Source organism: Diceros bicornis, chromosome 25 (assembly GCF_020826845.1).
Source record: "Diceros bicornis minor isolate mBicDic1 chromosome 25, mDicBic1.mat.cur, whole genome shotgun sequence".
In the NCBI taxonomy this organism is placed as follows: Eukaryota; Metazoa; Chordata; class Mammalia; order Perissodactyla; family Rhinocerotidae; genus Diceros; species Diceros bicornis.
This window is the reverse complement of record NC_080764.1, coordinates 3,679,074-3,705,605: the sequence shown is the minus strand read 5'-3', so window position 1 is coordinate 3,705,605 and position 26,532 is coordinate 3,679,074. Positions and strand designations below refer to the sequence as shown.

The following is a 26,532-nucleotide window of genomic DNA, read 5'->3' as shown; positions in this document are numbered from 1 at the left end:
CCCAGCTTTGAAGGGGGATGAGTGGGTTCAGCTTCCCCTGGGCTGACTCCGCTTACTCCCAGGGCTGCTGGGGGCGGTGTGCACAGCTGGAATTCTGCTACAAAGGTGAAAGGGGCAAATGGCCCTGGGTGAAAGTCTACACCTGACACCCATCAGAATGGTCCTGTGGGTTTTCCCATCAACCCATCTTAAAGTTACAAGATTTCGTGATTTGGAACCATGCTTTCATTCCTGGAGTAAATCCTACTTGTGTGCACTATTCTTTGAATATCTGGGTGTGTTTCGATCTGCTAAGATTTTATTTTGGACCTTTTTGTCTGTATTCACAAGTGAGATCTGTCTGTGTTACAAAAAGCCTTTTTAATAACGGAAGTTAATAGAGTGGAAAGACCCTGGGATATGAAGGTCACTTAGTTCCTGTGCCACCGTTGTCAAGTCACCTAACCTTTCTGAGACTTTTCCTCATTTACCCAGTAGGATCACAGCCCAAAACAAGCTGGTTTGAGGATCAAATAAGATATTATATATGAAAGCTCCTTTTAAACATTAAAGTTTACAAAAAGTCAGAACTTTGCCTCATACTGTATATTCAGGATACCATTTTTGTGAGTTTCTTCCTTGAAGAGACAGGTTCAGAGAGCATTAACAACTGAGATTTCTCTTGGCTTTCTCATAAACCATAATCAGAAAACCAGCCTCCTGCAGTAGGAGAGGCACTGGGAATATGATTGGTAAACATTACATTATTGGTGTGCAGATATTAGGTTCCTGCTTTTCATAATATCCTCAGGGAACTGGGGAAGATTTGATATTTTCTGAGATTGCTGTAAAATGTACATTATTATGGGTACTATTGCCCAATTATTCTGTACTTATTTTACTTAGACTTTAGTAATTGGAAAAAGATTAGAAGTCAGGACTTTGTATTTTGTTGATTATGTTACCAAAGTCTTCTCTTTAATCGTTTCTTTTATTCCTATTATTAATCATTAGCTCTGAGCTGTTAGGAGAAGAACCTAATGGTGGATTCCTAACTTAAAGGGAAGAAAGAATTACCTCAGCTTCAGTGGGATTGACTGAGTGTTGATACACCTACAAATTGAAATGTGTGCTACAGCCATTCAGGGCATGTGGCGGAGACGCAGAAGGTCAGACGGAATTCAGGGACTCTTATCCTGACCCCTCCGTCCCCCTCTGTGCCCTCTCCTGCCCTCAGAAGGCTTGTATTAGTCTACCTGGAAGACTTTATTGTCCTTGGTGTGTATATCATGGCTGCATCCTTAATCAGTGCTGTATAAACACAAGCTTATCTCCATGAAATAATTTCTTTCAAAACCAGTCCTGATAAAACTTCCTCATGTAGGTGTTCTTAAACAGTAAATGGTGAGAGGGAGACAGGATGAAAGAAAGAAGAACTTATTAAGATGTTAAGCTGGGGAAAAGGCATTCAGGAGAGAGAGAGTTGGGGGAAGGGAGAGAGAGACAGAGAGAAAAGGAAGTGGGAGGGAGGGAAGGAGGGTTGGAAGGAAGCTGGTGTCCTCTGAACCTCACCTGGCCCAGGGTGGAGCTAGGGGCACTTGGGATGCATTTAGCAAACATGGGCTCTCTAAGATTTAAATGTAAACAGGTGACATTTAGCTTTGTTTGAATAGAGTGGTAACTTCTCTCGTATGTTGAAAACAATCAATATCTGAAATTTTTACCATTTAGGTTCATTCTATTTTCATTTATGGGGCTCACTGCCCCTAATAACACTAGTGGAAGATGTTAAAGCACTGGGGGGAGTTTGCTCACTGATTGTAAACCCTGTTTTTCCTTGTCTCTTTTTTGCCAACAGAGGAATTACGCAAGTTGAGCTGGTCTGGGATCCCTAAGCCGGTTCGTCCAATTACATGGAAGCTACTCTCAGTAAGTCTCTCTGGCCCTGCTCCTCGGCGCTGTGCTCCTCCTGTGAGGCACGCGCCTGTTGCCTGGGCCAGGTGTGGCCCATCAGCTGAGCCCAGACACATGCTCGGTCTTTGTTGCGGTGAGGGACCTTTGCCTGGGCTAAGATGACATTTTCCATCCTTTGCTTAATTTCAAGCTTGGTTTGACAAGGCTGGCAGAAAATGAGGATAAGTAATAATTTATGACAGCTGTGTTCTTTTTCTCTGATTTTATTTTTTAAAATCTTTGTAATATTTTCAAACTTGTGATATAGAAAGGTTCCAGCACCCGTGGCTTAGCGGTTAAGTGCGCACGCTCCGCTACTGGCGGCCCGGGTTCGGATCCCGGGCGCGCACCGATGCACCGCTTCTCCAGCCATGCTGAGGCCACGTCCCACATACAGCAACTGGAAGGATGTGCAGCTATGAGACATACAACTATCTACTGGGGCTTTGGGGGAAAAAAAAAAAAAGGAGGAGGATTGGCAATGGATGTTAGCTCAGAGCCGGTCTTCCTCAGCAAAAAGAGGCGGATTAGCACAGATGTTAGCTCAGGGCTGATCTTCCTCACACAAAAAAAAAAAAAAAAAAAAGAAAGGTTCCAGCAGAGAAGATTATTTCAACTCTGAGGGATCAATGGCAGGGAAATGTGTTTGACTAAGGTGTTGTTTTTTTTAAATATTAGTAATGATGCTGGGGAAAAACAGTTGATGTCAGAAGCAGTTTGTGTTCCTGTGATGGAGAGTGGGGTTCCGGCATCCTCACGCCTCGTGCTACACTGCCCGTCTTGGAGCCCTCCTGGAGGGGGTGGTGGATGGTGCTGATCAGCAGAACCTTGTGTGCTTAGCTGGGTGGGGCTCAGTGTTGGAAGTGGGCGTGGCCCTGCTGAGAGTCTCAGCATAGTTTATAGACAGCTTTCTTCTCTTTTCCTTTTTTTATTATTTTTGGAGCTGAGTCAATAGGGAACTCGAAGTGTTTACTCTAAATTGGGTCTGACTTTCAGTATTTAAAAGACTCTTTCCTGCTAATGAATCTTAATAAATTTGCAGCTCAGCACCTCGTAATCCTAAATGCAGATGCAGCTCTGAACAGTGAATATTTATTGATTAAATATTCTCTTGCAATTAAAATTAGACCTGCTGCAATTGCTTATATTTTTGTTTGTTTTTTTATTTTAAGTGTTTGTATCTAGTTTTCTAAACGTCCTCTAAGATAGGTTAAAAGCTTTTCAGATCGAATTGTAGGAAGTTTTGATGAAAATACCTTTAAGACCCTTTACTGGATTTTGTGTTTATTAAGGGTGTACTGCGTCTCGGTGGAAAGTCTGATGTGAATTGTTTTGTCCTGTTCTTTTCCCTTTAGTTCTCAGTCTCTGTGGTCCTAGTTTAGATAGCCTCTATGTGCTGCGCAGGGGTTGACTGGGAACGTGGGGGAATCTGGGGACTCAGTGGACAGGAGCAGAAGGGGAGGCGACAGAGGCTCCCTTTGTTGGTTTGAATGGGAGGAGGGTGGCAGTGGGCAGAGTCTGTACCCAGGAATGCTGGGCATGCCTTCCCAGGCACGTTGTTCATTTAACCGTCACTGATTCCAGGGGCCTTTACCTGGAGACAGAGATGAATTAGACACCAGTCCCACCATTAGGAGGATTTGGTCAGGGGTGCAGTGCAGTCTGGGGACCACACACTCGTGGGCTGTCCAGGACGCAGGCGGGAGCCAAGGGCGAGAGGAGCGCAGCAATGTGAGTGCCGAGGTCGGGCCTCCTGGGGAGGAGGCCCACTCCCAGGTCTGCAGGGATGGGAGTGGGGAAGGAGGGGGAGAGGGACAGAGATGAATGTGACAGTTCTGGCCCTCTCTTGGTCTTGGGTTGACGGATGATCAAAAAGAAAAGTGTCGGGGTCAGTGAGCAAAAGCCTGTCCTTCCAAAGGGGGGACACCAAGAAAGGGAGGGGTAGTTCCAGGGCAGTGCAGACTCACGCAGATGTCAGGCAAGGCTTCTTGGTGAAGGTGGGATGCTTCTGTGGCATCTTGAAGGGTGTGTCGGTGTTCCCTGGGTGAGGGAGATGGAGCGGTCGTATGACCTGGGGGGTGAAGTGGGGGTAGGATGAGCAGGACCCAAGGCTGAGGTGAGCTGGCTCCCCAGGAACTGGCAGGTTCACCACTTGGATGATGGAGTTGGGAAGCCAGGGTCCCTGGGGACCAGGGGAAGGCCAAGTGTTCAGGGCCGCGGGTGCATTGCTCGAGCTGATCCTGAAGGATACGAGTGGGGGAGTGATGAGGCTATTTAGGGAAGAGTAAAGCCAGGAGCCTCTTGAAAGCTCCTTTGGTTGGTTTATCCATTCATTAGATCAGTATTAATTGAGCACTTTCTGTGTCTCAGGCACTGTATTTGGGGCTGGGAAATAGTAGGGAAGGGAAAACGACCAAGTCCCAGTCCCTCATGGGCCTGCAGAGAAGAGATAGAGACCCTGCCTTTCTCTGTCTTCCGCTGGGACAGACCTGGGTCTTACTGCACGGGAAGGAGCCCGTTCTCTCGGGAGTCTGAGCCCCAGTGCCCTGCTCACCTTGGGTCTCTTCCTTTGCTTTTTCGTTTGTTTTGCAAGCATGTTTTGAGTGCTTGCTGTGTGCCAGACCACGTGCCTGTGTGAGTCCCGTGGAAGCAGTGGTCTGAGTGCAGAGTGTGTGAGCAGGTCCCTCGGGTCCAGAGTTGTTCTTGACCAGTGTCCGCTCCGAGGAGGAAGCGTGGTGCTGGGTGTGAGAGGAGGCTGTGCCCGAGTGCCTCTCGGAAGGGGATTAGAGCCGGGCAGGTAAAAGGGGAAGGGGAGGAGGGGTCACAGGCTGTGCGTGTGGGCAGGAGGAACCCAGGCAGCTGGAGTATGAAGCCAGCATTGGGTCTTTGGAGCTGTACTCACTCATCATTCAGGGCAGACATTCAGGGCTCCTTATGCCTTCGCCACGCCCCGGGCCTGTGCCGGCGAGCGGTGATGTCACCCCAGCCCTCACTGGCTCCCAGTCTGCCCGGGGAGACAAGCCTGTGCACAGCCTTTCTGCAGGTGGCGTAGGCCTTGGCGGGTGAGGGTGGGCTCTGGGCGTCCAGGGGAAGGGAGCCCATCAGTTGTGGGGTGCTAGTCAGACATGGGCGTGGACAGGTGGAAGGAGGTCAGAGTTGTGGGGGCCGTCATCTCTTGTCCTCTAATCACTGACCCAGGAGCTCACTTATGAGCCTCTCTCCTTGTCCTCTGGTTACTCCCAGGCACGGTCAGCCTAAGAACGTTTTCTGCAATTGAAGATTTTGGGGAGCATGGCGAAGGATGCCAACCACTCATCCTTGATTCAGAAGTGTTTTTCACTTGTCTGCCCTCAGCCAGACCCCTTGCAAGGGCTGGGGTCACAAGATGTCTTGGAGAATGTAGGAGAGACCCCAGCAGGCACTTTAGGGTCGTGGGTGTGCAGAGAATGGGTCTCCCCATTCAGGGCTGCCTTGAGGTCATTCTCTGAATCTGAGAGTTTCAGCCCAGCTTCACATTCCACTCTCCTGGGGAGCTTTTGCAGATCCTGATGTCTGAGCTCACACAGCAGTTTGGGGTCTTGGGGTGAACTGCAGCCTGCTGGGAACCATGTGGTCTGCTGAACACCTGCCTCAGGCTGGGCAGGGAGAGGGGGCGGCAAGGACGTGGCAGCTTCAGCTGCCCTCTTGACCTATTGATTTCCATTCTGGGTACACATTAGTGTCACCTAGGGGGCTTGGCAACTGTTGATTCCTGGGTTTCTTAGGGTTCTCAGGTGTGCCCAGTGTTGGGGATTGCTGCTCTAGGACACTCACTCCACGTGGGACGGGGCAGGGCATACATGAGCCAGCTGGGAAACAGGACCCACTGAAGGCAGCACACCTGGGCCGAGGTGTCTGGGTGGGAGAACGGGTTGGGCTTCACTTACTGAGAGTGTGTTGTCCCAGAGGCTCAGCTAAGTGGGTGGGGTGGGGTGGTTTGTTCCAGCCCACTCAGCTTCCAGCATGAAGAACTTCAGAGTTGAACTCAGGATTGAGGAGAACTTATCATTTGTCCAGTTTGAAAAGACAGATAACCAAAGCTGTACTTGAATGTGAATCTGTGTTAAGACCTGGCAAACTAATGACCCCCCGCCCTGCCATATGTTCATGATTTGTCATTAACATGGTCCCGGGGGCTTGTAAAGAGCACTCTTCTTAACTGATGAGTAGGAAATGCTACTTTAACGAAGAAAGATGAGAAGTGTGTCTCTTGTCTTTTATGGAGAACTCACGTCTGCTCTAGTCTAGAACGTATCCTTAAACCACTATTAATGCCATTTAACATTTAAATTCCATGCAGACGTGGCAGTAACTTTTTAAAAATTAGCACTGTAGAAAATCGTATTTTTGGCTCTTTTGTTAATAACTATTTCAGAAACACTGAACAAAAACTAATTAAACATTTAACGTTTATGTTAGTAGAATGGTTAAAAATGATAAGTGAAACTCCAGTATCATCTTTTCTTCTTTCAATGTATTGAGGTAGTTTTGCACGTGAACCCAGTGGGAGGGAGTGATTTGATGTTTGTGTCACCGGGACAGTTTCGGTATAAGTATATGCATGCATTGTTTTACATTTATGATTAGTGTTTTTATAGCATGCTAATACAGCAATTAAGTTTTCTGTAGTTCTGTCATTTAAAATTCATTGCATACTGGAATATATTTCATTTGCATAATTTCTAGTCTTGCTTAATTATCTAAAGGCCTCAACTTGCACATGTGTATTTTCCTTTAGGAATGGGAGCGTCAGGAGTATGTTGAGGGGGTTTATTGCCTCTGTTCCCATTATGACATACTTGCCTCTTAGAATTTCTGTTTTGGTAAGTTAAATTAAAACTCAGGGAATAGGAGAATTTCCGAGTACTTGTTCACCAAAGATCCTTTGTTGTCACTGCATGCAATCGGGGTGAGCCTCTCCACCCCGTTCCTGGCTGAGACCCCTCAGGGGCCACTGCCCTGGATTGCAGGCTGCTCCACTTGTCTCCACGCCCCTCATCTGCCAGGCTCTTTGGGGCCCTGCCCAGGGCCGACCTGGACGTGTGCCCCGCGTACTCCGTGCGATTGTAGAGCCTTTCTCAGGGTGTGCTCTGTCTCTCTGTCTCCACCTCCATCTTCTCCACCATCCAAACCAAACCCAACCCAGCCCAGAACAGTGTCCTCTCTAGCACTGAGTTTTCACAAGTTAGCTCAGAGAGCTTCTTCCCGGGAGCCCCAGGGCTGTGCCCCGTGGAGGCTAGGACGGTATCGCTGCACATCACGTTGACCTCGTTCCTTTATTTGACAAGTGTGTATTGAGTATCTTTCATGTCCCAAGCAGCATCTTGAGCCTGGAGGTATCTGTGAACAGAGTGGTGGAATTCCTTCTCTGATGGAGCTTGCCGTCAGGGCAGGAGACAGGCGGTGACCTTAGCACATTTCATGGTATCTTAGACGGTGACAAGTGCTGCAGGAAAAGCTGGAGCAAGGTGGGAGGGATTCTGAGGGTGAGGGGATGAAGTTGCTGTTTTAAGACGCTGGTCACGGTGGCCTCATTGAAAAGGTGACATTAGAGCAAGGACTTGAAGTGGAGGAAGTAGCCATGCAGGTGTCTGGGGGAAGTGCGTTCCAGGTCGTTCTTTCTTTGAAGAGGGATTTGTTGATCCCGGCGCGGTGTCTGCCATCAGGGTGCAGTGCAGACCAGACAGCCCCGCCCGAGCGGAGCTGGGCTCTGACGATGAAGAGGGTGAGCAGCAGTGACAAGACGTAGTGTCATTCGGGTCCTGCTGCTGCAGAGGAAGGGTCGGCACTAACGAGGGCGCTGTCATGGAAAGGCTCCCTCAGCACCTTGTGCCCTTGAGCACAGACCTGAAAGCGAGTTGAAGCCAGTGCTACAGAGGTCGAGAGCAGGGGCTGGCAAACTTGCTGCGTTAAGGGCCAAGTGGTAAATGTTTTGGGCTTTGTGGCTCCTACAGTCTGTCGCAGCTGCTCAGCTCTCCCCTTGTAGAAAGCAGCCACAGAGGATCTCTGTACACGAACGTGCACAGCAGTGTTCCCATAAAACTGTTTACAAAAGTGGGCTGTGGGCTGGATTCCGCCTGTGGGTGGTAGTTGCCGACCTCTGATCTGGACGAGTGAGTCCCAGGCAGAGGGGGCGGTAAATTCAGAGAGAGGCCCTGAACTCAGAAGCCAGAGGAGCTGGTGCACCATGAGTGAGGGGAACATCTGGTTCCTGGTCCGAGAGGTAGGAAGGACCAGGCCAAGCAGGGCCTGGAAAGCCTGGGCAGGAGCATGAATAGAAGCCGTTGGAGGTTTTCTGGGGGTGGTGGTGTGGAGGTGGTCTGATCTTGTGTTTCCACAGGGTCTCTGGCAGTTGTGTGGAGAAAGGACGGTCAGGGTGGGGAAAGAGGGCACGGTCTGTGTCCACCAGCAGCTGGCTGCGCTCAGCATCTCTGCATCCCAGTGCTGAGCCGAGGGTCCGAGATATGCTTGGAGCTTAGTCAGTGAATGTTGTGTGTGTGCACGTGTGTGCATGTGAGGGTGATCCCCGCAGGGTGGGGACTTGTTCCCGAGTTTCTATGAATTGAGCCAGATGCCCCTGAAAACGGTGGGGTCTCAGGTAAGGAGCTTTGGAGTCACACGGGCTGGGCTTTGGCTTCACTCTGCATCAGGTCCCTCTGACTCTGGGCACGGTCACTAGATTCCTGAGCCTGTTTCCTCTTCTCTACGTAGGGACAGTGTCGGCCGTGTACACTTGCTGGGATTAAAGCCAGTACTGTGTGTAGCTCAGTGCCTGGTGAGGAGCTGTCCCTTCTCTTACTTAACCTGTTGGCTGTGGCAATTTTAGGACAAAGAAAAAGAAGTAAACTTAAGTAATTATTATTCTCCAAGAGATGATAGAGACTTGAAATAGCAATAAGATCAAAACAGGTATGGTCAATATCCACGGTTCTGAGACGGATGGTCTCTGAAGCCGTCTCTGACTTGAGGAAGAAGTACCTTTCACTTGGGGCTGAGCAGCCCCTGATGGAACTTTGCACCCCCTCTTCCCCCAGCAGGGACAGGGCTGGGTACCCAACAGGAGGAGGGCTCTGTGTTGGGTGCTCCATCGGTGTATTCCAGATGGCGCTGGCTGCAGAGGACTAATTATGGAGATGCTCAGGTGGGTGGTTAGTGGACTAGCATGTGGAAGGCTCTTAGAGGCATGCCTGGCACTTCAGTGTACACTTGGGGGCTGGCTATTATTTTTGTCGCTGTTGTAGTTATGTGAAGTGGTCAGCTCTTTGGAATATTAGCATTCTGTCATTTGGCCAGAAAATAGAGGCAAGGGGGAAGTGCAGCCACGCCTTTCCTCCGTAATGGGGACTCTGACGGTCTGCCTTGTGTATGTATTTGTCAGCTGGACTGCTCTGGCGAATGTGCCCTTTCCCACCAGTTGTCATTAATGGAATGCATGTTGGTGCAGGTGTTCTTCCCAGGGGCCGCTCCTTGCTGTTGGTGAGGGTGGAGGGCAGGTGACACCTGTGACAAGGCTGCTGGGGTGTAAATTGCTGCACCTCTTGGCAGGGTCACTTGGAAACAAGACATCAAGAACCTTAAATATATCCCATATCCCTTTGAGCTGACAATTCCCTTGTAGGACTTTTACCTTAGGAAAAATCAGACATTCCTCACTGCCACGTATTTTAGAATACTGATAATTGTAAATAGTCAAAATGTTCAGGAATAGAGGAAAGGCTAACTGTAAATACATATAAATATAAAGACATGATGGAGAGCTCTCTAGCCTTCGGGATCAGTGTTTTGAGCAGGGTTAGCACACTTTTTCTGTAAAGGGCTGGGTAGCATATATTTAGCTTGTATTTCAGTGGGTTACATGGTCTCTTTCACAACTGCTCAGCCCTGCCACTGTAGTTTGCCAGTGTGCACAGTACATAACAAACAGGCGTGGCTGTGCTCCAGCAAAATTTTATTTACAAAAATGGGCAGTAGGCTGTAGTTAGCTGATCCCTGTAGAGGAACGATACTTAATGATAATGGGAATATGGTCACGATTTTGCTGAGGAAGATTTGCCCTGAGCTAACGTCTGTTGCCAGTCTTCCTCTTGTTTTTGGCTTGAGGAAAATTCGCTCTGAGCTAACATCCTGTCAGTCTTCCTCTATTTTGTATGTGGGTAGCCACCACAGCATGGATGCCATTGACTGGTGTAGGTCTGCGCCTGGGAACCAAACTTGGGCCACTGAAGTGGAGCACGCTGAACTTAACCGCTAGGCCACGGGGCCTGCCCCATGGTCACAATTTTAAAGTGAGATATGTAAGCACGGAATGTTGGATAAAGGAAATTTTCTTAACAAGGACATGAAAAGGACTAATCATAAAAGATTAATAAATTGAGCTATGTTGAAGTTAGGAACTTCTGTTCATCAAAATACATCATTCGTGGGGAGAAAAGGCAAGCCACGATGGGGAGGAGAAGATATTTACAACAGGGCTCACCTGTGGACTATATAAGAATCAGTAAGAAAAAGGCAGGTGACCTAATAGAAGAAGAGGACTACACTTTGCATGCACTGCACAGGTGGGGACATATGAAAGCATCTTCTGGAAAATGTGATGAAAACTGCATTCTAATAGATGACCACTGCAGACCCATCAGAATGGCTATAATGAAAAGTTCGACAAGACCAAGTGTTGGCAAGGATGTGGAAAGTAGGCACTTTCGTACACTTCCGATGGAAGTGTAATCACTTGGGAAAATTCTTTAGTAAAATCTGTCAAAGGTATTCATATCCTGGCAGTTCTACTCCCAGGTGTATACTTAAAATGCATATCGTGTGCTATAACAGGCAAAAACTGGTAACAACCCAAATGTCTGTTAATGGTAGAATGGATTTTGTACATGGAAATATTATGCAATGGTGAAAATTAACTACTGTTACGTTTCAAAATGAATCAGTTTTTCAAAGGTATTGTTGAGTTTAAGCAAGCAGCCAGGGAGAAAAAATGATTCCATTTATGTAAAGTTCAGAAATAGGCAAAATTTATCCCAATGTTAGAAGTCAGGGAGTTACCTCTGAGGAGGGGGTGAGGGACACTTATTGGGAGGTTCCCAGGGGCCCTGAGACGTATTCAGTTTGTGATAATTCACACACACTTTTTGGGCCCGTACATACACGCATTATATTTCAATACATGTTTATTAAAAAGCTTTAATGGATTGATCCAAATGTGTTAAAATGAATGTGTGAGTGTGTAATTTATTACACAGAATAGATGCTAATAGAAATACCTTAAGGAAATAAAGGGAACGTGTGTGCTCACACAACTGAAAAGATGTGGCTGGATTCAGGCTGACTTCATCATCAAGGCATGGCAGCTCTGAGCTCAGCTCTCCTTTAAGTCAGCTCTTCAGAGTGGACCTGCAGCTCACAGTTCCTCTTCACGGTCTTGAGGTGGCTGCCACAGCTCCAGACTGTGCACATTCTCTTCAGTTCACAAGCAGCAGCAAAGAAAAGTCCTGGGCCTGGCTTTTGCTCCTGCATTGGGTCCCCTCTGAGCCCATCAGTCACTGTGGCCAGTGGGATGGTGTAGCTATTTAGCTTAGCCCGTCAAGACCTGTCCTGAAGGCAGGGGATTACCCACCTTCGGGTGGTACATGGGCTGAGAATAGGAGATGTGGTTCCCAGGGGATCTTCAGGGCTCTGTTTGAATACAGGATGCATAGATGTTTAGCAGTAAACACAGTGATGTCTACTGCAGATGTGGAAGCACTGCAAAAGGCAGAAACATTGGGTGGGGTATATTTGTTCTTTCATTTCATACAGTCACACGTCACTTAGTGATGGGGACATGGTCTGAGAAAGGCATCTTTAGGCGATTTCATTGTTGTGTGAACATCATAGAGTATACTTACACAAACCTAGATGGTGCAGCCTACTACACACCTGGGCTGTATGGAATTAATCCTGTGGAACCGCTGTCATATATGAGGTCCATCATTGACTGAAACATCATTATGTGGCGCATGACTGTACGTGAATTCACTCAGTAAAAGTTTGGGTGCCTACCATGTGGCTGGCACAGGGAGGGGCTGGCTCTGGGGAGCCCCATGCTGGGTGCTGCTGGAGCTCTGAGTGCCCAGACCCGCCTCGGGAGTCAGGTCAGTCTTCCTGAAGAAGTGACCGTTGAAGAGACACTCAGGGATGAAAAGGAGGTGGCTAGGTAAAGCTTGAGAACATCTAGGAAAAAAACAAGGGGAAAATCTTTCTTAGATAGGATGCAAGAACCACTAAATATAAATGGAAAACTTTGTAAATTGGGCTTCATGAAAATTTAAAACTTATGTTGTTTGAAACATAAAAAGGCAAGCCACAGACTAGGAGAATATAATCACAACGCATATGTTTGACAAAAATACCTGTATCTAGAGTGTATGTAGAACTCATAAATCTCACTAGTAAGACAAACAGCCCTGTTAAAAAATGGGCAAAAGGTTTGAACAGACACCTCATCAAAGAAGAGAAACAGTGGTGAATGGCTGCGTGAAAAGGTGCTCAACATCTTTAATCATTGGGGAGGTGAATTAAACCACTCACTAGAATGGCTCATTTTTGGAGATTGACAATACTAAGTGGTAGGGAGTGGGTAGAACATCTGGGATTCTCATGCATTGGTGGTTGGAGTGTTAAAAGGGATCATCTCTTTGGAAAAAGATCTGGCAGTTTCTTAGAAAACTAAACACCTCCATTGTGACCCAGTAACTCGACTCCTATGTATTTAACCATGAAATCCATAAAAATGGATGATCTGTAAAAATCTTGTAAAAGGATATCTATAAGAAACTTTATTCATAATTGCCCCAAACTAGAAACAACCTAGATGTTCAGCAACACGTGAATGGCTTAATGAACTGTGGTATATCCATACACTGGAATACTACTCAGTAAGAAAAAGAAACTGCTGGTTCATGCACAGCTTGGAAGAATCTCAGAAGACAACAGGCTGAGTGCAAGAAGCCTTGCACCAAGGCAGAGGTCTTGAGTGATTCCATTTACGTGAAGTTCTAGGACAGGCAGCTGCCTGGGTTCTCCTGGTTGAGAGGGTGGGATGGACTGTGGAGGGCCCTGGGGAAGGTTCTCGAGTGATGGAAATGCTCTGTATCCTCACGGAGGTAGCAGTTATACAGCTGTACGCCCTTGACAGGTGTTACGGAACTGTTTCCTTAAAAGAGTCCCATTTTATTTTATATGTGATATATCAATAATGTTGATGTAAAAAGTAGAAAATATAAAACACTAGACTGCCTAGCCCCAGAGTCTGGGCTCTTCATGGCCACCCCGTGCTGCCTGGCCCTTTCTGGATTTGAGTCCACTTTATGCAGTGGGACTGCGGCTGCTAAAAGCCCAGGAATCTTTGGAGAGAGGTGCAGAAGTGACAATTTATATGTGTGTGTGTATACACACACATATGTACATATGTGTGTATGTATGAACACACATATACATGCATGCACACATGTGTATGGTTGTTATGAGACCATCCAGACTCCTGACTTCTTCGTGGTGTATGAGGTGTTTGGAGAGGCTTGGTTTGTCTCTCAGTCCTGCGGTAGAAGAGCGGTGCACACCAGCAGGCTGCAGATCCCGATCTGACTCCTGTATGGCTGCCGGTCAAGTTCAGTCAACTTGGGGAAGGCTGCAAACGCCCGAGCCCTCTGTCCATTGCCTTGGGGTGTGCTGCTTGCTGTGTTGGTCAGGTAGCTGACTTTGTTGATGTCTGTTTCTTTTTTCACCACCCATTTATCCTCCCCTCTGTGTCAGATTTCAGACCACTAAGCTCATTTAAGATGCGAGCCTTTTTATTTCAGACTTCTGATAGATACTCTGTGAATTAGCTTTTACCATATCTACTTTTGTTGTTGTTTCTTTACTCACCCAGGGTTACCTTCCTGCCAACGTAGACCGAAGACCAGCCACTCTCCAAAGAAAACAGAAAGAATATTTTGCTTTTATTGAGCACTATTACGATTCTAGGAATGATGAAGCTCACCAAGATACGTATAGACAGGTGGGAATCCTTTTTCTCTTTTCGCTTGTTACTTGAAGTGCTTTAACTTGGTGATGACTTGGAGGAGGAAATGTTTTATCTAGATTGAGTCACAGATCTTTCTTTTCTGATAAATACGAAAACAAATAATGGTGAATTTCCTCTAATAGTAGTACCTTGCTTATCTTCAGTTCCGTCTACAAAAGTGAAGAGGATTTTACACAGTAGATCCCTGAGATCCCGTGCAGGACCCTGAGATCTGCCTGGGGTGGCAGTGGGCGCTGCTGTCCAACCTAAGGTCCAGGGGCAGCCATTTCACTGGGTTGGGTCAGACGAGCGACTCCACTGCGCCCCACGGGCGTGGTACTCTGCGGTGCAGTCAGGAACACATGAGTTAGATAGAAGAGAGCCCTGCTAACCAGCTCGATTCTAGGGGAACACAGTTCAGTCCAGAGCAAGAGGTGTAGCCAGTTTATCATTTTGCTATTTAGTTTAATACAAAATGGGTATAATTATGGCTTTTTGAATAGTCAGTTGACAGATGATGTGCATAATGGGAAAAATACCTAAAATTGATTTATAATTCACAGTGTATTTAGAATTTGCTGTTAGAATAGCTCTTTGAGGCCTTTATAATTCTGTCTTTGTAATATGTGAAAATTCAAAATGCTTTGTGCTGCAGTCAAACGAAAAAATAGTTCTTAATTGGTAGCACTGCCTCATATTTCTGAGAGAACGTTGGATTTTCCTGAGACGTCAGCATTGACTATTTCCTTTCGGAAACCCTGCCTCTAGGTGGAGGAGCTTTGCCGAATTTTTCTATCTCAGGTGTGGGCTGTCCACATCTGTTTCTCAATTCAGTATGGATCTGTTAAAAAGGTCCAAACACAGGCCTTACCACTGATTGATAATCACAGGTTCTTTAAGTTAAATGGATTCTTGGAGAGCATCTGGGGATTCACTGGAGGCTCTGGAGGAAGATTGACTTGCTTAAGAGTGAGGAGTAGGGAGACCGGGGCAGGAGCCCGCTGCCATCGCCTTCCGGGGCAGGGCCCTCTCTGCCCGGCCCGTGCTCCTGCACTGGAGCTTGTCCTGTCTCAGACCCGGGCCACACGGCACTGCCACCCCGTCACTCCGGGAAACTGATTTGAGGTAGACTGCATTTGGATTTGGTTAGGGAGATATTAACTTACCTGGTTTATTTTTCCACTTTGCTAGTTTTAGGGAGTGGGTAAATTTGGTATTGTTTTGAACATGTTTTTGATATAATTTAATTCAAGGAAAAGACTTCCAAAGGATGACAGTAGCATCTATCTGCAAGATTTACCCGTTATGAATTTCTTAAGGGAAAGTTAATTAAAAACGGGTTGCATACATCTTTATTCAGTTACTATGATAGGTAATAAAAAGCTCCCATATTATTGCGAATTCCCCAAATGTTTTTACGTTAATATAACTGAGAAAAATGTAACCTGTGGCGGTTTCCTGGGGTCCGTGGCCGTCTCAGGCACACTGTGAGGTCGAGGCAGAGCCCGGCCGGGTTGGGCCTTGGACACCCTGGTCTCTCCCTGCTGCCCGCTCATGGTGTTTGACACATGGCCTGACCTCACCCCACCGTCTGCCAGTGGTGTGCAGCCCCCACCCTCCCACACCACTGGGAGCAGCAGGAGGGTGGGGCACCGCCTGCTTCCCTTGCCTCTTTTGTCCTCTGTTCCTTTGATGAAGCGTCTACGCTCTTACTGAAGATGTCCTGTCTGGAGCTCGTAGAGGCCATCAGAGTTAAAGATTCATCCGGTGTGTCCTCCCCTCTCGGGGAGCCCTGCAGACCACCGTGACCTGCCCTGCTCACCCAGTCCGTACGTGGGGGGAGGGCAGGTGGTGTGGAGGGGCCCACCAGCCCCGAGTGTCCAGCCTCGCGCAGTGTCCTGTCTCACGTTGGACCACCTCCTCCTGATGACGTGAGTGACGGCAGGGTGTGTGTATAGTGTGTACTGTCCTCTTGGCTCAGCAGACACTCGACAGGAGCTCTTCTGTAAGGTGGGCTGTGCTGGCCCTCCGTGTGCCCAGGACAGGTGTGTGCCCATGTGAGTGTGACTGCGTGGGAGTGGTGCTCTGAGGACAGCCCTCCAGGACGCCCTGATGAAGGGGATGAGTTCTGGTGGGTTCTCATCTGGCCTGCACCTGGGCTCCTGCACATGGCCGGCTGGAGTCCTCCCCGTCTGGAATGCTCCCCTTCCTCCCCTCCCCCTTCCTCCTTCTCCCCCCTCCTCCTCCTCCCCCCTCCTCCTCCTCCCCCCTCCTCCTCCTCCCCCCTTTCTCTTCCTCACCTTCTCTTCCTCCTCCTCCTCCTCCACTTCCTCCTCCTCCTCCCCCGCGTTGCTGCCCATAGGTCTCCTTCAGCACACATCAGGGATGCATGCACATTTCAGCTTACTAAGTTCCTTTCTGGGTTGCTCGGAGGGTTTGAGGCTAATTATTTCTTGCATTCCTTAGGTTTGTTGTTATGTGCTCAAGTCAGCTCCGACTCCTGGGGACCCTGTGAGAGGGATGTCCACAGTGTCCTGTCCTCAGCAGCCCTACTCACCTCCTGTGGCCCTGCCTGTGGCTTCCTATTTGGAATCAATCCATCTCATGTTTGGTCTACCTCTTTTCCTGTTACTTGCTGTTTTACCCAGCATTATTGGCTTTTCCAGAGAATCCTTCTCTTGATGTGCCCAAAGTAGGACACCCTCGGTTTTATTATTTTTGCCTCCAGCGATAGTTCAGGCTTAATTTGCCCTAGGACCCACTTGCTCATCTTTCTGGCAGTCCAGGGTATCCGTGGAGCTCTCCTCCAACACTGTTTTTCTCCCCGCTTCCTTGCATCGCTGCCTCGCATTGTGTTCCCTGAACACTTGAGTCTGCCGGCTCCTGGCGCTGTTCCAGTTCTCCCCCTGAGCAGTCGCATCCCCTCCCTTGGTGCTGCTGATGGGCTGCTGATTTCCGGGTTCTTGCCCGAGGGAAGAGTTGAAGGCGGGAAGCTGTTAGCATAAAAAGCAGTTAAGGGGGCCCTTGAGCTTGTTGATCCACCATCTCATTTGCTCCTCAGCAGTACCCCTGGGAGGGATGCTGCAGGCCTCTAAGACGAGGACGCTGTGCCCAGAGCCTCAGTGATGTACCCAAGGCCACAGTGCTAGTGAGACAGAGTGAGGAGACTGCATCAGGTCTCCTGGCTGTTAGAATCCTCGCAGGCACGTGCAAGGACAGGGGATGAGCCTGGATTGTAGACTCCCTCTTGGCATTAGCGTGTGCAGGTCTCCCCTCAGCCTGTCGGAGCCATTTTCCTGGGTGAGTAGGGGTGGTGACAGTAGTGCGGGATGTTCACGTGGGATGTTGGGAGCCAGCCCGCGATGCCAGCTCAAGCCCCCAATGTCCTGATTTGGTTGCTTCTTGAACCTGCAGGTGTGTTCCTCTAGCGTGGGGAACTTGATTATGACTCTCATGTCAGGCAGAGATTTTTAAATGCTTTCTTTGAAAAGTGCCCTGGATTCCCCAAAGACTTGGTGAAGTGGAGGAAAATGTGGCCTGGGTTCCAAGAAGGAGCTGTCACAGCTGAAAACTTGCACACTATTGATGTACTTGAATTGCTCCCCTTGTCAGAGGCTGGAAATCAATGTTTACTAATTGCTATGGATTATGTTACTAAATAGCTGAGGGCCTGCTCTGTTCCTAATCACGCAGCAGCTGCTGTTTGGTTGGGAAGTGTCAAGCAAGCCTGTCATGCGAGGACTGGGGGACCCCTGTTCAGATAGAACCTGCTACTTTCTCCAGAGGAGAACGCAAACATGGAGAATTATTATCTTCAGAGAGAGAGCAGATGAAGATGCGAAGTTAATTCGTCGCCATTATTACGTATCGCCTTTTTAATCGTAATGCTTGTAATGATGTTTATCATCTTTTGAAATATATGTCTCTTTCTTCTTATCTCCAGATCCACATAGACATCCCTCGAATGAGTCCGGAAGCATTAATACTTCAACCCAAAGTGACGGAGGTAAGAGCCAGATCCGGAGAAGCCTGTGGAGGGAGTGTCCCTTTGTTGGGGTGAATGGTGCCCACGGTCCTAGTAAGAGGTGGGGGCAGTCGGACTGCTTCACTCACAGCAGGCAGAGGGGTGGCCCTTGTGGGCATAATCGCTGGCAAGACTCACTAATTATTCTTAAAACTTTTCTATTGTGTAGTATCGATGCATACAAAAGAAGATAGGTAACGTATGCCTGTGTGTATAGTTTACACTCACGAATCACCACCCAATTTCGGACCGAGAACCCCACCCGAATCTGACCCAGAGTGTCGAAGCTGCCCGGTGTTCTCACCCCCTCTTGAAGCCCCTCCCAGGAGATGACCACTCTCTGACTTCTGTGTTGGTGATTCTCCATGGATTTGATACATGTCGTGTGATCCTGAGAAAATCATGATGTGGAGCTGGATCATTCCTTGTGAGGTCCAGTCGCTGCAGCTTGGTGTTTTCCTCACATTATTCTCTAAGATTCAGCTGATCTGTGTCTAGCTGTGTAATAGTCCAGTATTTGAATATCGCACACTTTCTGTAGCCTTTTTCCTGGTGGTGGACATTTGGGTTGTTTCTTTTTTTTTTTTTTTAAAGATTTTATTTATTTTATTTTTTCCCCCCAAAGCCCCAGTGGATAGTTGTGTGTCGTAGCTGCACATCCTTCTAGTTGCTGTATGTGGGACTCGGCCTCAGGATGAACGGAGAAGTGGTGCCTCGATGCGCACCCGGGATCCGAACCCAGCCCACCAGCATCGCAGCGCGCGCACTTAACCACCAAGCCACAGGGCCGGCCCATTTGGGTTGTTTCTAATGTTTTGCTAGTAGGAATGTTGTTACCTGGAAGCTTCAAGTACATTTATGCAGGTGCCCACGGGGGAGACTTTCTCTAGGGCATTTACGAGGAAGTAAAATTGTTGCATTGTTGGCTGTGGGCCTGTAAAACTTTCAAGAGAATGTCAGTATTTTTCCAGATGGCGTATATAGTTCAGCTGTCCCCTGCGGAGTATTGGGTTCCTGGTGCCCCACATCCTTGCCAGTTCTCGATACTGCCAGACTCCTCACTTCTGTCCCTCTGGTGGGTGTTTTCATTCCTCTGATTGCTAATGGCGGAAAGCATCTCTTCATATATTTGTGACTCCTCTGTTCCCCCTTCTGGGAAATGCTGTTCCTGTCTTTTGCTGGTTTCTTTTTTGGGATGTTGACCTGACTTTTTATTGGTTGTTGATCTTTATATGTTAGGGATTCTAATGCTTTGTCAGTTTTCGTGTTGCAAATATCTTCTCCCACCCCAGGCTTGTCTCTCACTTTCTTTCTGGTGGCTGTTAATGATCCGACATTGTTAGTGTGGTTGAACTGTTCAGTCTCTTCATGCACGGTTAGCACTGGTATGCTTTGCTTAGGAATCTTTTCCTACACGTGCATCGTTGGGGCGTTCTCCCATATTTTCCTTGAAAAGTCTTAATGTTTTGCCTTTCACACCTGTGTGTTTGATTTGTCTGTGATTGATAGCTGTGTGTGATGTGAGGTAGAATCCAGTGTAACTTTCTCAGACAGTAACTGGTCAGTCCCTGACTCCTCTGGGACTCCATCTTGTCTCCCACATTTACAGTCTCACTCCTGGTTTGTCGTTTTCACATTTGCGTAGAGCTGTTTTTGTGTTCTCTGTTTTGTCCTGGTGTTCAAGTTGCCTTCCCTCATACCACACACACCCTGCTGAGTAAATCAGCCTTATGAGAAGTCTCGATATTTGGTAGGGGGATCCACAGCCCTTCTTCCTCCTCAAGATCAATCGTGCAGTTGTAGGCCTTTGTTCTCCCTGACGTGAGTCTCAGAATCAGATGGCCAAGTTTTCTCGTGTGTTTTTAAAAGTCTGTTTGATTTATGATTGGAATATCATGGAGTGTATGGATCACTTGGGGAGAATTGACATCTTTATGAACTTTAGTCTTCATTTTCATGAACATGTTAATTCCCCATTTTTTAGGCCATTTTTAACGTCTTTTGATGAAGTTTTAAAATTTGCTCCATAAAAGGTCTTATATATGTTTTATTAGATTTATTCTTTATCATATTTTTTGTTGCTATTATAAATGATATCTCTTTAAAACTGAATTTTTTATTGTTTGAAATATTTGTTTTGCATCTTGATTGCTCCAGTAAATGCACTTTTTAACTTTGATATCTCTTGTCTGTGCAGTAAGTTTGTTGAAAAAAAAATCGCAGATCATCAAAACAAAAGTGCTTACAGCTTAGAGAATACAGAAGGAGAAATCAGCTTTCCACAAGAGCAGAATTCGAGATCCTTCTCTTTGTCCTTTTCAGTAGTTGTACTTAAACTGTGTCTGGAAGACAAGGGATAACATAGTGTAACCTCTTTTTACTTATTTTCTTTTTAATGGAAGATAGAGTCTGCTACCAGACCTTTGGTTTGTTCTCATCTTTACGTTTTCCTGCCATTGACACTTTCCTTGCAGGGCTGAGCTCGCAGTGCTGGACTCTTGGTTCCAGAGAGAGGATCCAGTCACTGCCAGCTGGTGTCCATTGGCCTGTGTGTCTGTGACGTCCGGGCCTTTGATCCCATTGGTTTGAAGCACCTCTGCCCTGGCCGCTGGTCTCTCTCCTAAATGATTTCTCACTCAGCTCTCACAAGCTCCTCCTGGAGCTGTAGGCCCTGTCCAGGTCCTGGCTCAGCAGGACCATACACCCTGAGGGGCAGCTGGCCTTCTGGGGAGCAGGTGGGGCTGTGCAGGCTGGCTGAGTGGGAAAGTCAGTTGGGCACGGCTTTGTGTGTGTGTGTGGAAATGAAATAAGCGTGGGGCTTTAGGAAAAGTATGGAAATGTTGGTCTTGTGTTAGCCAGTAGGCAAAATCAACTTATATTTCTGGCATTGTGGAATTAGGCTTAGATATATCTGCAACTGACAGCAAATCCACAACAACAGTGGCTTCACAAGACTGAGGTTCATTACCATCTCAGGAATGAGTTCATGGCAATGAATTGGTTGCTTCTCTGTGCTTGGCTTTCACCTCATGATCCAAATTGGCTGCTCTAGCTTCTTGCATCACATCTGCATTCCCCCAGCAGGAATAATAAGACACGGTAGAGAAGGGCCTTCCCTTCCTTTAAAGATGTTTCATAGAAGTTTCTTGTGGCACTTTTGCTTACGTCCTACCAGCTAGAACTTAGGTGGTTATACTTGGCTGTACAAAACCAGGAAAATGTAACTGATTTCAGTTGGTCATGTGCCCCACTCAAGTGTGGGGCCTCTTATTACTCAGGAAGAAAGGTTCTGTCACAAGCGTTTCCCTGAATCTATCCACACATTCATTTATTCATTCAACAGGTGATGCCCGGTTCTGCTCTGGTCTCCTCTTCTCCTTCCCCCTCTCCCTCCTTCTCCCCTCTCCTCTCCCTCCTGGTGGCTTCACTGAGGTCTAATTGACATGCAATAAGCTGTTGTAAGTGTACAGTTGGATTAGTTTTGACTCCGGTAGATGGGACTATAACAACCACCTGAACCACGATGGAGAACAGTTCCATCCCCCTGAGAAGTTCCCTCCCGTCCCTTTGCCGTCAGCACCCCCCCCACCCCCCGCCCTGGTTTTGCTTTTTCAGAGTTGCATGTGAGTGGAATCATGCAAATTGCAGACCTTTGTGAGTGGCTTCTCTTCTTAGGTAGGGCTTTGACGTCCCTCCTCACTGTCACGGTTGTTGCTGAGTAGGAGACCTCTGTGTGTTTACCCATCCACCAGTTGATGGACACTCGGGTACTTTCTGGTTTTGGGCTCTTACACAATAACTGTGCTGTAACCCTTCATGTACAGATCTAGTGAGGGCATCTGTTTTCCCCGCTCTGGGAAGTACCCAGGAGTGGAGTTGCTGGGTTGTATGGTAAGTGCATATTTAGCTTTACAGGAACCTTCCAGCTGTTTTCCAAAGTGGCTGTTCTAATTTGCATTCCCTCCAGCAATGCCTGAGAGTTCTAGTTGCTTCATGTCCTTGTCAGCACTTGGTATTGTTGGTCTTTTTAATGTTAGCCGTCTTTAGCAGGGGGGTAGTGGTATCTTATGGGGTTATAATTTGTATTTCCCCCTTGACTAATGATGTTGAGCATCTGTTCATATGCCATGCACAGATCTTTTTTGGTGAGGTGTCTGTTCCATTTTCTGTTCATTATTTAATTCCTTTTAAAACCTTTAGCCTACCTGTTCCCTGGCCTCCCTCAGACCTTCTGGGGCGGAGCCTGGAATCCCTATTTTAAGGAAGCTCTGCTAGACTTAGAGGCCACACAACTTGGGCTTGTTTAACTGCTGATGGGGAGGGTCTTAATGTGAGCGAGAGGAGTGGACCACAGAGGGGCCGGATCATCATGCCCAGCGTTGCGCACAGAGGAAGCCAGTGGAGCTGGAGCCAGTGGCCTTTGCCAGGAGGTCACCGCCTCTGGGCAGCGGGTAGGGCAGGTCCCAGGAGTAGGGGAGCGGCAGGGCGCCTTGCAGACAACCCTCTCCCAGCTGGGTGGGCTGTGCAGGGGAGGCAGGACATCTGCTGGAGGCTGCTCCCGCCTGACCTCCCAGGGACCCCATGACCTGGGCCGGGCTACCTTTGCCTGCTCTTCTGCCTTCTCAGCCCGTCCTGAGCGGACCATCGGTCTGTTTTGTTTTCGGCCTTAACTCCAGTGCCTGAAGCAGTGTGCGGCCCAGACCAGCCGCTCACGCCGACTTGTGGAAGGAGCGACTGTCTGGATTCCTCTTCCTCTTCCAGGTGACACAGCTCTAAGTGTCTGATTCCTTCTGGGCCATCAGATCCTCCCCAGAATGTTGCCTTGTCAGAGATGCTGTCCCTGGCGACCCCAGCTAAGGTTGTCTGCCCCCTCCCCCACTGTCATTCACACTGTGTTTCCTGGCACTTATTATCCAATCATATTTGTCTTCTGTTTACCTAGAGATCACTCCCTGAGAGCAGGGCCACAGGCCCCTCGCTGTGTGGCTAGAGCATCGCCTAGAACCTCGTGGGACTTAGGAGATTTTGTTGAAATTAGTAATCTTTTTATCCAACATTGTTATTTGAAGGTAAAATTCAGAACTCTGTGGCCTTTGCTCTTTCACCTGCTGTTCGGTGTTGAACAAACTCGATCTATTACATTGGAAAGTGCGAATTCTGACGTGTGGCCCTCTGGCCACTCTGGTTGGTGCAGTGAGTTCATGAGTTCATTGGAAGAACTGTTCTTGAATTTGCAGCTGGGCCTTTTCAGTTGATAAGTTCGTCTTCGACTGAGTGATTTTCCTCCATAGTTATTACATTTTCTGCCCTCTGGTTATCTGCTGCTTAGAGCAGTTGCACAAATTAGGGAAATAAGCTGCTTTTTCCAATTAGCCATGGAGAAGTGATGTCTCATTACGTTTAAACAGACACAGAGGATAATGAAGCTGGCAGCTTTTTAAACCGCGTTATTTATGTGCACTTTTTAGAATTGATCTGATAAGTTTCCCAGGCCCTAGAGGATGGACATTTTCTAAGAGGCAAATATCAGTGGAGCACAAGTTTGTTCCGACTTTTTATGGATTGATTTCCCGACAGAGCCTTCGTGTAGAGGAACGTGGGCTCGCCGACCCGTGGGCCCTGTGCGGATGGGAAGAGGAAGCTTCTGTAGGAGCAGGCGTTGGCTCTGTCCACCAGGGATCTGGGGCCAGACGTGGGTGGGTTTCTGGCATTCTCACACACTGTTCCTTCTGCCCAGGGACCCCTCATCAGCCCCCTCTGCTTGGCAGGCCCCCTCGGCTTTGCCAGCACCACCTGCTCCTGCAATGCTGTGTACTTTCCCCTCCCGTGCTGGGCGTCTTCAGAATCGCTCCTTCACGCCTCTCACCCATCACACAGTAGACTCGGCCAGGGCAGCAGCCTTCGCTCTGGTGCTTTCCATCCCTGGTGCTGTGAGCTGGTGGTGCCTACCAGACATCTGTTGGGTTGACTTGATGAGTCTGTGAACTGTCTTGCTGGGGTTCTGGCCTTGGTGAGGGCTCGGGATCTCTCTTCTCAGACTCCGAGGGCAGGGCCTGGTCTCCCTGGTCCCTGCAGTGGTGCCTGGCCTGTAGCTCCTCCATTGCGAGGGGGCTGCGGGGTCCTCACAGCCTGGAGGCATTGCTGCTATTGTGCTCCGGGGGTCTGCATCTTGTGGCTCCTTGTCTCCTCATTTGGTCTCCTAGTTGATGCTTTTTCTTTTTTTCAGAGGTGGGGGTGTATTTGTGAGAACCCAAGAAATACTTATTTGTTATATAATCAGTTCAAACTCTTCTGGTGTATATTTTGGGGATCTGATCCATAGATCTTTCCTTTTCTCTCTCTTTGTTTCTATGGTGAAAAATATCAGAGCAGGAGAGTTTCTGTAACGTATGTCCCATTTAAAGAAAAAAAGTAAAAATTAACTTCCAGTGCATACTGTCAAGCTGAAGAAATGGAGCAGGACTAACATCGTTGGAGTCCCTTCTTTGTCCCTCCCCAAGCATTTCTTTCAACAAGTATCAGTTCTCTTGAATTTTGCTTAATTATTCTCTTGCTTTTTTATATATACTTTTATTACATATGTTTATATGTATGTGTTTTGCCTGTTTTTAATGGAATTATGCCACATACATTCCTTTGTGATTGTTCTTTATATTACAGCATTAAGGTTTTAAGATCCATCCATAGATACCTGTAGCTGTAGTTCATTTTTCACTGCTGTGTAGTATTCTACTGTGGGCTCCAGGATTTATGGATCCAGTCTAATGTTGATAAGCATTTGGGTTATTTTCTTGTTTGTGCTTTTTCTCAGAATGTGGCCGTGAGCATTCTTGTGGGAGTCCCAGTGTACGTGTGTGCGAGTTCCTCTGGGGTGTATACCAGGAGTGGCACCATAGGGCACACACACACTGAGTGATGCCAGGTGGTGGTCCCTGAGGAGAGGGCCCAGTACTGTCCCCCTCACCACCACTTGGAACTGTTGGACCGAAAGTTTCCCTGTACTGGCTGGTGGGTAGAAAGTAGTGTCTCATTGTGCTTGTAATTTTCATTTCCTTAATTGCTGATGAAGTTAGGTATTTTTTCATAGGTTTCTTGGCCATTTGTCTTTCCTCTCTTGTGAAATGCTTTTGCCCCTATTTCTATTCTGGTGTTTGTCTTTGTTCTACTTAGTTGTAGGAGTTCTTAACATAAACTGGATACTAATTCTTTTCTGGGTATATATGGGTGCATATATCTTCTTCCAGTTAGCAGATTCTTTTTTCACTCTGTTGGTGACCAGAAATTCTTAAAGAAATTCTTAACATGGCCGGTTCCACAGTCTTTTGCTTTACGATGAGGCCTTTTTTGTGTCCTAAGACATTATTTCCAACCTCATGATTTCAAAGAAGGCTTGTATTTCTTCTAGGCATTTTAAAGTTTTGCCTTTTACATGTAGGACCATAGTCCATTTGGATCGACTGTGCATGGAGTTTGACATGGCAGTCCAGGTTCCTTAAAAATTCCCTGCATGGACAAGCAGTCCTGCCCGTTGCCACTAATGAGTTGTGTCGTGTACCAGGATTTCGTGTGTCTGTGGGCTCCTTCTGGGCTGTCATCTGTTCCACTAGTTGGTCTGTCTGTCCGTTCCTGTGCCAGCTTCATCGTGTCCTGGTTACGTGGTCTTGATGTCTGCTAGGCGGCCCACCCATGCCTGGTTCTTGTTTCTTGTCTATTCCTGACCTTTTGCTTTTATATGTAAATTTAAAATCAGCTTATGTTTCGTGGAAATCTCAGAAATTACGTTGACTCTCGATCATTTGGAGAGAACATTTTGTTTTTGCATTTATTTAGTTCTTCTGATCTTTTGTTTTCAAACAATGTTTTCTCCTTAAATGTATTGCACAACTTATTAAATTTATTCATAGATACCATCTTTTATAAATAGTATTTTTTAAATTTTTAATGGCATTGTCTAATTTTTATTGACAGTATATAGAAATGCAGTTGACTTCTGTAAGTTTACCTTATGTCTGGCAAATTTACTGATCTCTTTCATCAATTCTAATATTTTATGTATAGATTTATTTAAGTTTTTAAACAAGTTAATCATCATTTGTGAATGATGACAGTTTTGTTTTTTTTTTCTATTCTGTATGCACATTTTTTCTTTTTTCTTTGTTTCTTTTGCTGGCTACGACTCCCACTACAGTGTTGAATGTAAGTGGTGAAAGCTGGCACCCTGGTGTCGTTCCTGATTTTAAAGGGAAGTCTTCTAACATGGCACCCTTGACTTACAACATTTACGTATGCTTTATGGATGTTGTATCATGTGAAGGACAGTGCCTTGGTCATAGTTTTAAAATCATAACTGGTGGTTGAGGTTTACCAAATCCTTTTCCCCCCCGTCATCTGAAGAAGTAATATGTTTTTGCTTCTTTATTCTATTAGCATGATGAATTTTATTAGTAGACTTAATTGAGGTGACTGTGCATTCCTGAAATAAATC

At 47.2% G+C, this 26,532-nt stretch overlaps 1 protein-coding gene across 3 annotated transcripts in view; it reads left to right on the top strand.

Moving 5' to 3' along the window:
- The window catches only part of TBC1D22A (TBC1 domain family member 22A), a 347,433-nt gene that overhangs the window by 90,691 nt on the left and 230,210 nt on the right, over window positions 1-26,532 (top strand). For all 3 annotated transcript variants that reach the window (XM_058568130.1, XM_058568127.1, XM_058568129.1), the window contains 3 exons: window positions 1,838-1,908; window positions 13,889-14,017; window positions 17,967-18,029. In XM_058568130.1, the coding sequence (XP_058424113.1) occupies window positions 1,838-1,908; window positions 13,889-14,017; window positions 17,967-18,029 (263 nt within the window). The remainder of the gene's footprint in view (window positions 1-1,837; window positions 1,909-13,888; window positions 14,018-17,966; window positions 18,030-26,532) is intronic.